The sequence below is a fragment of the Vulpes vulpes genome, chromosome 2, assembly GCF_048418805.1.
Source record: "Vulpes vulpes isolate BD-2025 chromosome 2, VulVul3, whole genome shotgun sequence".
NCBI classification, from domain to species: domain Eukaryota; kingdom Metazoa; phylum Chordata; class Mammalia; order Carnivora; family Canidae; genus Vulpes; species Vulpes vulpes.
The window spans coordinates 85536518-85552840 of record NC_132781.1 but is presented as its reverse complement, the minus strand read 5'-3'; the positions used below and the strand labels follow the sequence as shown (position 1 = coordinate 85552840).

Sequence of the window (16323 nt, the reverse complement as noted above, 5' to 3'; positions counted from 1 at the left end):
TTCCTCCCCACCTTCCTCCCCATTCTTCCTCCCCACCTTCCTCCCACCTTCCTCCCCACCTTTCTCCCCACCGTCCTCCCCATCCTTCCTCCCACCTTCCTCCCCACCTTCCTCCCCACCGTCCTCCCCATCCTTCCTCCCACCTTCCTCCCCACCTTCCTCCCACCTTCCTCCCCATCTTCCTCCCCATCCTTCCTCCCACCTTCCTCCCACCTCTCGCAGGGGGGCTCAGCAAGCAGCCAGGAGGCGGCAGACGCGGGGAGAAGCTGTCCCTTCCCCCAGAGCTCCCCGGCTGCCCAGGTGCCAACAGCCTGGAGGACGATTTCCCAGCGACCGCAGAGCTACAGGCGCGGGGCTCAGACTAGGGGGCGGAACCAAGCCGGTCTGGCCCCGCCCCCGCCCCGCCCTCGGCCCCGCCCCCGCCCCGCCCTCGGCCCCGCCCCCGCCCCGCCCCGCCCCGCGGAGACCAGGCCGCTCGAATCGCGCTCCGCGTGCCTGCGTCACTTCCGCCGCCTGCGCGCCAGCGCCCATAAACGGAGTTACCGCTTCCGGGTCGCGGAGGCCGCCCGCGGCGGCGCAGGCGAGAGCGTCGGCGGGCGCCGGTCTATGGAGTCCGCGGGGCCGCGCGGGTCGCGGAGTCAGGAGGCGGCGTCCGGCTGGGGGCCCGCGGGCCGCGACGATGTTGCCGGGCTTGGCCGCCGCCCGCGGCTGTAGCTGGTCGTCCGTGTGCCGGCTCCGTCTGCGCGGCTGCCGCGAGCGCCCGGGTGAGTGTCCGCGCGTCGGCCGCTCCCGCCGCCCTCCCCGACCCCGGAACCCCGGCGAGCCCCGGGCGGGCGGCGTCCTGAGCGGCCGCCGAGGGGCCGAGGGCCCGAGGGACGCTGCGTGCGCGGCGCGGGGCCCTCCCTCCGGCCTCACTGGGCGGCTGCCGGCTCCCGGTGCCGGGGCCCCGCCCCCCGCCCCCTCCTTCGCCTTCGCCGACCGCCCGGCCCCGGTTCCCGTGTTGCCAGCTTCCTTAAGTTTCCTAAAAAGATGGAGGGAGGGAGGAAGGGATAGGATGGAGGGAGGAATAGGATGGAGGGAGGAATGGGGAGATGGGGAGGGAGGGAGGGAGGGAGGGATAGATAGGATGGAGGGAGGATGGAGGGAGGAATGGGGAGATGGGGAGGGAGGGAGGGAGGGAGGGATGGGATGGAGGGAAGGATGGGATGGGAGGGATGGGACACCACTCACCGTTTATGAATCATCCTTAAGTATGAGGACGTGAAGCTGCAAGAGCCTCTGAGTGGCCCCGGCCTTGGGTCCTGCAGCTGCAAAGCTAAATTCAGTTCCATTGAACAGTCTTTTAGGTGAAAACCTGTGTCCCGGAGCTGTAACCCCGAAAATGGTGCTTGATGAGGGTTTTTATCCCGCTCCTTCACTACTCTCTCTCTCTTTTTTTTTTTTTTATGATCTTACTTATTTGTTAGCAAGACACAAAGAGAAAGGCAAAGACCCAGGCAGAGGGAGGAGCAGGCTCCATGCAGGGAGCCCGATGTGGGACTCGATCCTGGGACCCTGGGTCATGCCCTGGGCTGAAGGCAGGTGCTAAACCACGGAGCCACCCAGGGATCCCCCACTACTGTGGGTTTTTTTTTTTTTTTGACTCAAATTTAAGTTGCCCCACGGTTTCCAGAATAGCCTTGAGCCTGTTTCCAGCGGGCTTACCTACGTTAATGCTGTAGCTCAGCATCCTGCAGCTTGACTCATGGAGAACCGAGGGAAGAACACAGAACCAAATCCACCCCTGGTCTAATTCCTCAGATTCTTGAGCATGCAGACTCTGTAAGGAACGTTTCCCAGAAACTCATGTTTGAAAAAAAAAAATCGGTAGTGTGTTTGTGGCCTGGTGTTAGAAGTTAGAACTTGTAGTCCCAGACCTTCAGGTGTACAGGTAACGTAAGCCACAGCGATGCCTGTGCTGTGCAGACGATTAGGAATATATTAGTATCTTTAATTTGCAGTAAATGTAAAGATTGGCTCTTAAAATCTCAGCAGGGTTACTGTTAACATCGTGTTCTGGGGGCTTTTTAGTGGGGACAGAAAAGTTGACTTTTTCTGTATCGGTAGTATAGCTGGTTCTCTTAGGAGCAAAATGAATCTTCTGATTATACCGTACTCCAGAATCCCCAAGTAAACCTTCTAGAGTAGTTGATTCGATTGACCAAGCAATTTTGGCATTTTACACTTAAATTAGGTGTATTGGCTAAGCTGCCTTCTAAGTTGGTAGAAGGGACTTGAAGTAGTGAAATTTGGAATTCCTGTTCTCTGTAGCTGTCCTCATGCTGAAAATTACGTGCTCTTTGTCTTGCTCTTCTGTGAACCACAGATAGTAAGTACCTATTGCTTCGGTCAGAATGACTTTGCAGAGTTCTTTGGAATGTTTATCAGAAAATTAAAAACGTGTTTTCACACTGAGCAGATAGTAGGTTTTAAAAATAACCTTCTTTGTGAAAATTTAGTTCCAATAATAACTGAAACAGTTTTTAAAAGGGTGGTCATCGTGCTCACTTCGGCAGCACATATACTAAAAGGGCGGTCATTATGGTAAAATTTAAAAAACATTTAGAAAAATGGTACTATTTAAATCAAACACATGTAAGAAAGAAGAAAAGGACATTTGAAGAACTTTGGGGAAAAAATCTAAAAACATGTTTTTCTTTGTCAAGAAATAAAATTTATGCTTCCAAAATTCCTGTATTCTAAGATACCACCGGGGGTGGGTAAAATTACAAAGAATAAGCAGAGAAGGAAACCTTAAGGGAAACAGTTGCTTTATCTGCGTACTTAAAAATAAGAAATGCCTATACACCGAAAGCTCAGTTTAAAGGTAAAAAGGAAAATCGTGTTCTAGAGCCGCACTGTCCAGAAGTAAGATAAGGTGAGCCATGTATATATAATCTTGAATTGTCTGACAGCCATATGTGGAACAGTCAAAACAGATAGTTGATTTTTAATGTTTTATTCAATAAATTCAAAATACTACATAATCAAAAATTGAGATACTTGCATTATCTTTTTGTACCAAATCGTCGAAGTCTGTGTATTTTACACTTAACACTTTTTAATTGCCACATTTCAACTGTTCAGTGAACAGTGACTCCCGTATTGAACGGTGCAGTTACGAAGTTAGTATCCCTAATTTATGAAGAATTTTTACAAACCACTGTATCTTCCAGTAAAAAAAAAAGTGGGTGAAGGAAATGAATGAATTCATAAAGGAGTTCAGGTGGCCAATGAAGATGTAAAAATGTACCATACTTATCAGTATTCATAGAAATACAAGTTTAAGGATTTGCTACTCATTGCCTGTCTCACAGGGGCTAAGTTTTTCATGATACCTCCTGCTGAGGGTGCAGGAAAGCAGGAACTCTTGCTATTGGTTGGGACGTACAGTGTTTTGGAGGTCAGTTATTCTTTTACAAAAAGAAATTCAAAGGTTTATACTTTCTGACCAGTGATTCTCCTTTTTTTTTTTTTTTTAAAAGATTTTATTTATTTGAGTGAGAGTCTGTGAGCAGTGGTGTGGGGGAGGGAGAGGAGCAAAGGAAGAGGGAGAAGCAGAACTCCCTGCAGAGCCCTAGGTGGGGCTCAGCCCCAGGACCCTGGGAGCAGAAGGCAGACTCTTTAACAGACTAAACTACCCAGGTCCCCCCCATCCACCCCCACCCCGTGATTCTATTTAAAGATATATAAAGAAATAATCAGGTATTACAATGTGTGCGCAAGTTCATTCTTTGTAGTAATGAATTGATAACATAGTCATGCAGAGTTGGAAGTGAAAATATGTTGCCTTTATTATGAGTTGGTGATATATGTCATATTAAAAAAATCATTTAGAAGAATAGTGACATGGGAAAATTCTATTCTAAGGTAAAACTAAAAACAAAGCACAGTAAGAATATATACTCTGATAGTAACTAAGTTTCTCTAGAAAATTTGTGTTTTTCAGTTGAGCTATGATAAACAATCCTTTTAAGTGATGAAAATGTGACTTAGTTTCTATAGTAAATACTTCCTTTTTAAGTTCCTCTGATTTTTGCATAGAGCACTTCTTTTTCTTTTTTTTTTAAATTTATTTATTTATTTATTTATGATAGAGAGAGAGAGAGAGAGAGAGGCAGAGACATAGGCAGAGGGAGAAGCAGGCTCCATGCACCGGGAGCCCGATGTGGGATTCGATCCCGGGTCTCCAGGATCGCGCCCTGGGCCAAAGGCAGGCGCCAAACCGCTGCGCCACCCAGGGATCCCAGAGCACTTATTTTTCATATATTTATGCCTTACCATTTGGCAAAAACTTGAAATGGAAGGATGCTCCTTTAAGTATAGCATACCAAATTAACAGATGCATGCTTTTGCTTACATCTGAGGTTAATAGAAGTGTACTTTTAAGTAAAAAGAAACTAAATTTTTGTATTTTTATTCTTGTCTCTAATTTGAGAATTTTGTTTTGTTGTGCCCCCCCCCCCCCCCCCCCAATAACTAGCAATAAAAGGTCATTCTGACAGGCTGATAGTGTGGTTCTGTGTAGTTCAAGTTAATGACAGGATTTTTAACCACAAAAGGATCCTGACCATACCATGTGCCTCATAACTTTTCAGCAAGGAGGTGCTAGACATTGTTGTTGGTGCTGTGGTGCTGAACAAGACAGACCATATCCATGTTTTTTGGGCAGATGCTAGGAATGAGAAAACCTGTCTAAGTGCTGTAAGAGTAGTAAATAGGCGGATGGGTTAGAAAGTAACTAGCAGAGGTCATTTTATTAGATATACTGAGGAGCGGTGACTGACTCAAGGCTTGAAAAATTAAAATGAGCAAGCCAGGTAGAGCAAGTAGGAACCCTAAAAATCAGATTAGTAGTATTCAGGAGCAGAAGAGAAAACTGTGGCTGGGGTAAGGGGAGTGTAGGGTATGAGGTGAAGTTTGAGAGGCATCGCAGCCCTTTAGGCCATAGGGTTAAAAAAGGGGCAATATCTTTAAAATACCAGTCTGACTGTGGAGAATGGATTGGAACAGAGAGAGTGAATTGGAGACCTTGGGAGTTATCTAGGCAAACAAGACTGTTGCTAGGCCCTGGTTGCAATGAAGATGGAGAGAAGTAGATGGCTTTGAGGTATGTTTTGTGATACGAATTATATAATAATACAGGTATTTAGGACAGTGGCACTTGGTAAACCTGCATGTATTAGATACTGTTTTTACTTTTTAAAGCAAATATTAACAAGAATTAAGTGCAGTAGAGATGTGTACCAAGAGGCAGTGCAGGAAGTTGCCAGGATCTCATATTTCTTACTAAAAAACAACAACAAAAAACTTCTCTGCTGCTTAGTCTGTTCTTAGCAGGAGTCCTGTTGGCTGGACTTCCTGATGAAGGTCACACTTGGTAGATGATTAGGCACAAAAGGTTTCTCTGCATCTTTGGCTAGCTAAAGCATTAAGGTAGACTAGATAGTGTTAGTAGTAATAATGGAAGTAATTTGGCAATGACTACATTCTTCATTTTGAAAAATTTAGGCCTTTTTTTTTTTAAATACAGAAAAGTATAAATCATGGAGTAAAAATTATGCATAACTAGATATTTCACCAGCCACATTTTTTTTAAAGTAGGCTCTGTATACAACGTGGGGCTCAAACTCAGAACCCCCAGATGAAGGGTCACATGCCCTACTAAGCCAGCCACCTACTCTCATTAGTCACATTTTAATAGTTGAAATCCTGTTATGTTATTTTGTCTCTTGCTTTTTTTTGATGCAACATTTTTTTTGCATTTCAATTCCCACGTTCTTAAAAGATTTAAATGTATACACAATGAAGCTATAGGGACCTTTGGGGCACCTGGGTGTCTTAGGGTTGAGCATCTGCCTTCGGCTCAGGTCATGAACCCGGGGTCCTGGGATCAAATCCCAAGCCTGCTTCTCCCTGTCTCTCTGCTTGCCTCTCCTCCTGCTTGTGCTCTATTTTTTAAATAAATAAAATCTTAAAAAAAAAAATATATATATATATATATAAGGACCTCTCATTAGTTAATTATTTTTCTATTAGGAGACATGTAAGTTTCCAGTTTTTGCCATGATAAATATTGCCTGGAAGAACAGCTTTTGTGTTTTATATTACTGTGTATTTAATGGGCCCAGCAAGCTTCTGGTGTGCTACTCTGCTTACTATTGTGTATCTTAAGTTAGCAGTAATGTCTTACAAAATTAAGTATAACAATGATTTAGTTTTTTGATATGTCAGTGCTTGAGGAATTTGGAGGAGAAACTACTGAAAAAGTCTCAACTAAAGAGACTGATCTCTAGAAGACTCAGGCTATGAAATTGACTCTCTAGTCCTTAAATTAGCCAGTAAGGAAACAGTACAAACTGCAAGAAATCTGTTTGTTTTTAGTTATGATTATTGTAGAAGCAACATACACAGTAGACAGAATTGTGAGTTTGCAGGAGACAAAAAGTTTGTTTGTTGTAATCTGAAAAAGAAGGCCGAATTTCCTCTGAAAGCCAGAGTAAGTGGTAGGTGAAATAAAAGCAGAGAAGAATGATTGTTGTAACTAGACAGACAAGAGTCTTTCCCAGTCTTGGTGAAGAAATAGCTCTCCTAGGGGCCCCTGGGTGGCTCAGGGGTTGAGCATCTGCCTTCGGCTAAGGGCGTGATCCTGGAGACCCGGGATTGAGTTCCCCATCAGCTTCCCCTCAAGGAGCCTGCTTCTCCCTCTGCCTGTGTCTCTGCCTCTCTCTGTGTCTTTCATGAATAAATAAATAAAATCTTAAAAAAAAAAATAGCTCTCATATATACAGCAATGAGAAGTCTTTGTCCAAGCCCATAGAACGGTGAGCACTGAACTCTCAAAAGATTAATCTTACATAGGCAGTTTATTTCAGATGTCCCTTTGAAGAAAGGGTATTAATGGTGGTAATATTTTTTACTGTTTTTCTGCCTTCTAGAATTAACTCATGAATTCAATAATTTATTTAAAACTAGTTGTTTCTTGGGGGTGCCTGAGTAGCTCAGTCGGTTAAGAGTCTGCCTTCAGCTCAGGTCATGATCCCAGAGCCCTGGGATTGAGTCCTGAGTCTGGCTTCCTGCTCAGCAAGAAGCCTGCTTCTCCCTTTGCCTGCTGCTCTCCTTGCTTGTGCTCGCTCTCCCTGTCAAGTAAATGAATAAAAATCTTAAAAAATAGTTGTTTCCTTTTTTAAAATAGTTGTGTTTCTATTGTGTGTTAGGTATTTGTTGTACTGAATCAAATGTGGTCCCATTTGTTTTTTAGAGTATAGAATATTAGAGATGGTATTTTTCAAGTTTTGTACAGTTTTTGATCTTGCATTAATGCCAAGTGTGTACTTTTAAAGTTGCTGATAGCTGGAATTCTACTGAAGTTAAAAATTAAGTAAGGACTTTCCAGAACAGCTAGCAAGAAAGCTATCAAAGATTATTATTTGTTTTTTATGTAGGTTCTATGCCCAGCATGGGGCTTAAACTCATGAGCCGGAGATCATGAGTTGCTAGCCATATCAACTGAGCCAGCCAGGCCCTCCAGAACTTGTCACTGCTTAATAAGTAGTGATGTTCTAATAAAAAGAATCAGAATTTAGATAAAACCTTTACATCCATTTGATTTATAGAACATATATAAGAATAGGTTAAACAATACAATGGGAAATAAATCAGCAGAATTCAGACTGGAATGGTTCTTAAACAAACAAAAAAAGACATCGTGGGGCACCGGGGTTGCTCAGTCAGTGTCTGACTCTTGATCTTAGTTCGGGTCTTGATCTCAGGGTTTGGGGTTCAGGCCTTGCAGTGGGCTCTGCACTGGGCATGGAGCCTACTTAAAAAACAAAAACAAAAACAAAAAAACATCCTGTGGCTTAAAAGAGACTTAAAAGACCTCTTAATCAACAATAGTATGTGGATCTTACTAGGATCTGTTCACACAAATACAGATTATAACACTTCTAACAGTTGGAAATTGAGGATATTTGATGATACTAAGGTATTGTGTATTTTTTTGTAATGGTGGTTTGGCTATGTTTTTAAAAGTTCTTGTCTCAGACTACATACTGAAATACTTGTGAATTATTTTAGATCTTTTATTTTATTTTATTTTATTTTAAATTTTTTAATTTATCTACGATAGTCACACAGAGAGAGAGAGAGAGAGAGAGAGGCAGAGACACAGGCAGAGGGAGAAGCAGGCTCCATGCACCAGGAGCCCGACGTGGGACTCGATCCCGGGTCTCCAGGATCGTGCCCCGGGCCAGAGGCAGGCGCCAAACCATTGCACCACCCAGGGATCCCAAGATCTTTTTTTTTTTAAGATTTTGTTTATTTATTCATGAGAGATGCAGAGACACAGGCAGAGGGAGAAGCAGAGGCTCCATGCACGGAGCCTGACGTGGGACTTGATCCCGGGTCTCCAGGATCAGGCACTGGGCTGAAGGCGGCGCTAAACCGCTGAGCCACTCGGGCTGCCCAATTATTTTATATCTGAGATTTGCATCAAATTAACATGGAGGCAAGGAGGTATTGGTGCAGGTAGAGGTGAGACTAGGTTCACCATGAGTTGATAATTGTTAAAGGTGGACAATGACCTGGACATTTATTGTATTGTTTTTTCTACCTTTGCATATGTTTGAAACTTTGTAATGCTTGAAAAACTAAGGAGAACTTTGAAAAAAAAATCTAGCATCAAGTCATGGAAATATTGTCATCTTCTGAGGAAGGATTTTTATACGTGGAATAATCCCTCTTTAAACACTTGAGCACAATCTCTGTAAAAGGATTTGATCAGTGGGTGGAAAAAAAGCATTGGTGGCATATTGGCTTTGTAGGTAATAATCAGGAAAGATACTTTGGATAGAACAGACGGGTCAGAACACTAGGGGCCGTGGTAAGACGCTTTCCTGGAGGATGAGTTTCTTAGGAAAATTTGCTTTAGCCCTTGCTTCACTGATTGGGCTAGTAGGCTACAGATTTTAATGTGCAAGGAGATATATTGGTATATTTGCTTTACTTTAAGAGTAAGCCTTTAAAAAATAGAGGCAAATGACCAAGAATATACTGGGCCTTCAATAATTATTTGCCAAATAAGTGAAACGGTAAGTTGACATCAGGAAGTTTTTCAAAAAAACAACTTCAAGCCTGAAACTTGAATATTTATGTTGTTTTATGTTCTTCATGCTTTTCAAATAATCTTTGACATTCATGATAACTTAGGTTCCTGATGAATTCTCCGAGGCATTAAAAGGTTTATTTTTCTTGATACCGGCAGGCATACATCTGTACATGCACATACACGAATTAACATCTTTGGAAGATCGTTATTAAGCAGATAAGAGTTTTACTGTTGGGCTGCTGGTACTGGTTCATTTGGTAGAGCACACATGACTTGTGATCTCAGGGTTGTGAGTTCCATCTCTGAGTTGGGCATAGAGATTGTTTAGGGGGAAAAATGGAAAAGAAAGAAAAGTTTCAACCCTTAAATGCTTAACCCTCCACTCAGAAAAACTTGACTATCTGTTATGATAGAACTTCATTATTTCACCGAACACTTTAAAATATGTAAATTATTCACAAGGTGTTCAAAGTCTAGTACTCATAGTTGAGAGAGAGAGAGAGAGAGAGAGAGAGAGAGAGAGAAAGTGTCCCATGAGAGTAGAGGCAGATAGATTTACTTTTCTGCCACTTGAGTGCAAGTGTGGAATATATTTTTCTTCTGTATTTCAGCCCTCCAAAGCCCACAGTCAACCAGATGTAGCAGCTGAAGTGCTTTGTAATTAGTGTCTATTCTTCCCCTCAATTAGAATTCCTATATGCTTCGGAATCTCACCAAATGTTGATCTAATTATCTGATTAAAAAAAAATCAGTGACAGTATGAATGACTGATTAATATAATTCACTTATTGATTGTGAAATGAAAGAGGAATAAATCTCTGGCTAGCAGAAGGAGGACACAGGGTAATTTTGAGTAGGAAGCACTCCTTACCTCCCGCCTCAGTCTACCCTGAAGAGTCCATCATGCCCACAGACTTGGAGCATGCAACCGGCGTACAAAATAAAAAGTATCTATTAGATGTTAGAGACCTTTCAGAAGAGGTGAATAATAAGAATGTCTTATCTGGTTAATTACTTATTTTAAAAGTTTCCAGGGGTGCCTGGGTGCGCTCAAGTGGGTTAAACATCGGACTTTGGCTCAGGTCATGGTCTTGGGTTCCCGGGATTGAGCCCCGGCTTGGGCTCTGTGAGGATCGCCTTGTCCCTCTGCCCTGCCTCCTGCTCACTCCCTCTCTCTAATAAATCTTTTTAAAAAGACATTTAAAAAGTTTCCTATATTAATTACAAGTTAGAGAGTAGGAATATAATAGTTTGGTTTTTTTTTTATTTTTATTTTTTTACAAAGCGTAGTCCCCATACACCTGGGGGTCGGTGACCCACCTCTAGGGAGGGTGGGCATTTGGGTATTAGCAGAACGAAGGTTTTGTTGTAATTCTGTAGAATCACTCTTTCTAATCATAGTGGGTATATTTTTATTTGGTATAAATCTTTGTTGTGAGTTTGTTTGAAATTAATTTTTTTCCCCCTAGAATGGCAGAATTTAGTGACGTTGAGAAGCTCTTCACACGTGATTCGCTGTGGGCACCCGTACCTTCGCGCCCTGAGTCCAGTGAAGTCGTACTCCACAAACGTGCAGAAAGGACAGGGGTCGCAGACTCTCAGAGTGGAAAAAGTACCATCGTTCGATGAAACAGGTGTGTATAAATCTTTTAAAATAACCTTTCTCTGTATAATGAAACAGCTTGTGTAACGTTACTTGTCCCTCACATGTTTGATAGAGCTTATGTACGAAACTGTCTGAATTAGTGCTTACTTTGTGGAAAGCTATTCAACTGCTTATTTCTTTTACTTTTTCTGCTTTAGACTCCGTTTTGGTAATTTCTAATTTTTCTGAGAGTTTGTCCACTTAAACTAAATTTTAAATTTACTGGCATCAAGTTCATGACAGTCTTCGTATACTCTCAGCAGCACATATAGTTACATCCTTTTTTTTTTTTCATTCCTAATGGTGTTTGTCATTTTCTTGATTAACCTTGCCAGAGCTGTGTCCATTTTCTTATTTTTCCAAGTAGTAATTTTTTTGTTTGAACTTTTATATTGTATGTTTCATATTTCATTAATATATATTCTTACCTAATTATAGCCTCTTGCTTTCTTTGTGTTCTGTCATTCATTTTTAAGTTATCAGGTAGCTATTTTGTTCATTAATTCTGAACCTTCTTTCTCTCCTAAGGTAGGATTTTAAGCCGTGATAGCTGTCATGGTAACTTTTGACAGTCTTTCCTTTATATATATTTTGAAGTTATTTTGTAGATACATTTACATCTAGAGTTGTTCTTTAACACTGATGAATTATACCCTTTATTTTTATGTAACAACTTTTTTTTTTTATTTTTTAAAGTGATATCTTTACCAGATTTGATATCTCTGCCTGGTATAAATTTTTCTGTCCTTTGACTTTAACCTTTTTTTTGGTCCTGATTTGATAATCTGTGTCTTAAAATTAGAAATTTAGTCTGTTTACATTTACTGTTACCACTGATGTTGGGGCATATTTCTGCCATTGTGTCATGAGCTCCCTTGTGTTTTTTTCTTAAATCTCTTTTTGCCTTTAGAAATTTTTTTCTCTGGCAGCCCCGGTGGCTCAGCGGTTTAGCACCGCCTTCAGCCCAGGGCGTGATCCTAGGACCTCGGGCTCCCTGCATGGATGGAGCCTGCTTCTCCCTCTGCCTGTGTCTCTGTTTCTCTCATGAATAAATGAATAGAATCTTTACAATAAAATAAAAATTTTTTTCTCATTGCATTATCCTTTCTCCCCCATATGTATTCACATACATGCACTTGTTTGGGAGTTACATACTCAATGTACTTTAAAGTCTAAAGGAAATTAAAAGTTCACATTTTTTCTGAAAAATATAAAGAACTTGGAATGCTTTAATTCTGGTCACTTTCTCCCAACTTACATACTATTTATTGGCTAGTATTTTGTATTCTACGCTTTCTTTCTGTGCAGTATACATTGTTATTTATTCAAATTTCTCTAAAATCTTTGTTAACCATCTTTTCTTATTTCTGTGGTCTTTCTGTCTGATGTGCATCCTATAGAAGTTCCTTTAGGTGAGGATCTTTTTATGGTAAAGGCACATTTAATGTTTTTCAGCTTCTGTTGCCGTTGAGAAGTCGTATGTCATGCTTTTGTTCTCATGTCTTTTATATGTTATTGCTTTTTAAATTTGATTATTTTGAAAGTCTTTTCCTTTGGTGTAAACTACAACTTTCCTATATGTATTTCTACATACTAGGTATGTATTTCTATGTACTTATCCTTTTTTTTTAAAGATTTTATTGATTTATATATTTGAGAGAGAGAGGGTGAGAGAGCAGAAGCAGGGGGAGTGGAAGAGGGAGAAGCCAACTCCTTACTGAGCAGGGAGCCTTATGTGGGGCTCTCAAGCCCAGGACCCTGGGATCATGACCTGAGCCAACAACAGACACTTAACATTCTCACTATATATTATTTTTTTCTTCTGTCTCCTCATTCATGATGCTATATATATTTCCCCCCTCCCCCCACACACACTGAGAGTTGTTCATTTTCCATGTAGTTTTATATTTTGGAACTATTTGAAGACTCTGGATTGAAGATGCATTCCTGCATAGAGTTTGCTTTTTCCTCAGCTGCTGAGAATACAGTGTAGGACCAAATTAACTTAAATTCTTTGCTCTAAAAAATAAGATTCTCTGCTCTAGGTTTTTTAGACCACTTTGGTAGCATGAATTCAGACTGCAAACTTGTGTGAGAGCTGACATAGCCTTCTGTTTTTCATCCCCACAATTTAACACCAAAGTAGAGGTTGGCATGCTTTCTTGCTGTTCCCTTCTGCGTGTATATTTTTTAGTTCACAGCTATACTGTCTAGCTTTTTTTCTGGGTGTCTTGTTAGATGTCCTGAATGTAGTCTTGTTCTCTCATGCCCCTAGCAGCAGTGGAAGTAGAAACTCAAAGACTATAAACCTCAGTAGAAATCTCAGGGGAAAGGTTAGCTTTGATGTTCTCACTTACTCTGTAGACATTCGGCTTTCCTTTTGTTTTTGCCCTCTTCACATTTTTTGTGAGCTTAGCAATGTGTTTGAAAAAAAAATTTTTTTAAGGATATCTAGTCTGCTGTGCAGTGTTAAAATGAAGTTTTTTCATTTATTCCAGAAGTATTTTTTTTTTTTTAAGATTTTATTTATTCATTTTAAAGATGGAGCAGGAAGAGGAGCAGAGGGAGAGGGATAAGCAGATATTCCGCTCTGAGCTCAGAGCCTGACAAGGGGCTTGATCCCACAACCCTGAGATCATGACCTGAGCTGAAATCATCAAGAGTCAGATGCCCAACTGACTGAGCCATGCAGGTGCCCCCAAAGAAATATTTATTGTACGCTTTTTATATGGCAGCAAATGAGAATGATTCTGCTTATTACTAAAACAGAAAATTACTAACACAGAGTTCAGTGAATATAATACTGTATGGTAAATACCATGATGGAGGAAATACTGTATGCTGCAGGAGAACTTTGGAGGGATATTGAACTGAGTCTTGAGTGGTTGAGAAAGTTTTCCATGAGGAAATGTTATCTAATTAGGGACCTAAAAGAAAATTAGGTATTGGTGATGAATGGTGGAGAAGGTAAAACTGCAAGTAACTTTGTGTGATTAGACTAGTGAGTAGAAGACCTGGTGGGGATATTATCAGTAGTTTTGAGAACATAAGGGATGACTGTCAGGCAGTAAGTAAAGTCAGATCAAGTTTTTGTTGAGGAGTTTGGATGTTGTTTTGTAGGCAGTGGGAATCTATTAGAGTATTTTAAGTAGAGGAAGTACTTGATCCTATTTAAAATTTTACTGGAAAACACATAGGAAAGGAAGGACACTGAGAGCAGTACTAGAAATGAGGGTCAGTCTAGACTAGGTTAATGGCAGTGCTTTTGTGAGTAGATGAACTGGAGATTTAGGAGCTGAATAATTAGGACTTGGAGATTTAGGAGCTGAATAATTAAGACTTGGTGATTTAATTGGGAAAAAGAGGAGAGTCAAGTAAAGAGTGGTGGCTGGTTACTGGTTTGGATGATTGTGTAGATGATTCATTAATTTCTAAAATTGAGAATACCAAAGCGAGAATGTATTTTAATGAGAAGATGGTGATTTACTTTTGGACATATGAACTGTAGGTGCCTCTGTGACTTCTTTTTTTTTTTTGCCTCTGTGACTTCTTAACATGATTGGTAGGCTGTTGGGTTACTACTTTTCTGCTGTGAGACATCATCATCTCTTGGCTGGATTACTGCAGTAGCCTTCTCCTGGGCTCCATGCTTCTACACTCTTTTTCATGCTCACATGCTCATTATGTTTCAGCCAAAACAGTCTCTTTTTGGTTCTTAGAAAATACAAACCTTGTTTTCATTATAGGGCCTTTGCTCTTGCTTTCTCTTTCTAAGGTGCCCTTCTACACATGGCTGATGCCTTCTGGTCATTTACATCTTAGTTGAAATATCAACTCTGCACAAAGTCATTCTTTAATCACTTCATCTAAAGTAGTCACCCACTTAGTCGGTTAAGCATCTGCCTTTGTCTCCAGTCATGATCCCAGGACTATGGGATCCAGCCCTGTGTTGGTCCAGCTCCCTGCTGAGGAGGGAGCCTGCTTCACCCTCTCCCTCTGCCCCTCCTCCCACTTACACATGCGTGTTCTCGCTCTTTCAAATAAGTAAAACCTTTAAAAAAAATAGCCACCCAGTCTTTAATATTAGCCTAATTTTAATTCTCTAAGTAGCTGTTAATACTGATTGTTATCTTCGATATTTATTTCCCATCTCCCACTTGTTTCCAAAGCCCCATGAGAGCAGGAACCTCAGTGCCTAGAGCAGTGGTTTGAATATAGTCTCGAGGTTTAATAAATATTTGTAAATGAGTGAATGAAGAGTTGTAACTTGGGGAGAGATTTGGGAGTTATTACCTATACCCACTAGAAAACTGAAGTGTGTTGGAGACTGTACAGGAAGGGAGTTCAGAGTGAAGAGAATAAGATCCTCTAGTACAGTAATTTCCAATGAATAAGGGACAGATGGGAGGGGAGAAGCCTGGAAAGGTAGGAGAAAAACCAAGGAGAAGATGGTGTCAGAAGAAGAGGGTGTTTGAGGAATAATAAACATTTCAAGAATATCTTTTCTTTACATGGATGTCTTTCACAGGGGAATATTTTATAGATTCCTCAAGAAACCTGTGCTTGTATTTACAATGCCTGTTTTTCATCTTTTTCCCTAAATCCCATCTTCCTTTTGGGCTTACTGTGCAGTTTTAGTCAATTTGTTCTCTTTTTCTTTTTTTTTTTTTTTTTTTTTTTTTTTTAATTTTTTATTTATTTATGATAGTCACAGAGAGAGAGAGAGAGGCAGAGACACAGGCGGAGGGAGAAGCAGGCTCCATGCACCGGGAGCCTGATGTGGGATTCGATCCCGGGTCTCCAGGATCGCGCCCTGGGCCAAAGGCAGGCGCCAAACCGCTGCGCCACCCAGGGATCCCTGTTCTCTTTTTCTTATGATGATGGAGAACTACAGGGAGAAATAATGATTGAGTATGATATTAGAAAATGAAGAGGGCAGCCCGGGTGGCTCAGCGGTTTAGTGCTGCTTTCGGCCTGGGGCGTGATCCTGGAGTCCTGGGATTGAGTCCCACGTCGGGCTCCCTGCATGGAGCCTGCTTCTGCATTTGCCTCTGTCTCTGCTTCTCTCTCTCTTTCTGTGTCTCTCATGAATAATTAAATTAAATCTTAAAAAAAAAAAAAAGAAAAGGGATGTAGAGCATAATGAGCCCCTCAGTTCCAGAAATAAGCATATTTATTGGAACACAGAAATGGGAAAAGAAACAAGTGATAAAATAATATAATTAAACGTAAAATGTTATAATACTCTTTTGAGGTGAACACAGACTCAGGCAAAAATACTTAATGTTGGTTCTGCTATACAAAATGCTTGAAATTAAAATTTATGACCAGGTTTCTTATTTCTCTGCTGACTGAAATCAAGATTTTTTTTTTCTTAGATTAGAAATTCATTGTTTATTGATGGTTTTATTTTGGGCTCAATTTTTCAGAATTTGCTTAGGCCAAATTAGAACTTGTTAGCCATTAGATAGACAGCAACTAATTGCCTGATTGAAAGATAATTTGTATATTTAAGGATTTGAGATTGACT

At 41.0% G+C, this 16323-nt stretch overlaps 1 protein-coding gene across 4 annotated transcripts in view; it reads left to right on the top strand.

Annotated features, from left to right (window-relative positions):
• The first annotated feature begins 528 nt into the window (after window positions 1-528).
• Window positions 529-16323, top strand: part of SLC30A9 (solute carrier family 30 member 9) — an 85820-nt gene continuing 70025 nt past the window's right edge. The window contains exons 1-2 of one of the 4 annotated variants that reach the window (XM_072749108.1): window positions 529-764; window positions 10618-10782. In XM_072749108.1, the coding sequence (XP_072605209.1) occupies window positions 680-764; window positions 10618-10782 (250 nt within the window). In that variant the 5' untranslated portion in view covers window positions 529-679. The remainder of the gene's footprint in view (window positions 765-10617; window positions 10783-16323) is intronic. The other 3 variants (XM_072749109.1, XM_072749110.1, XM_072749107.1) reach the window with 3 other exon arrangements.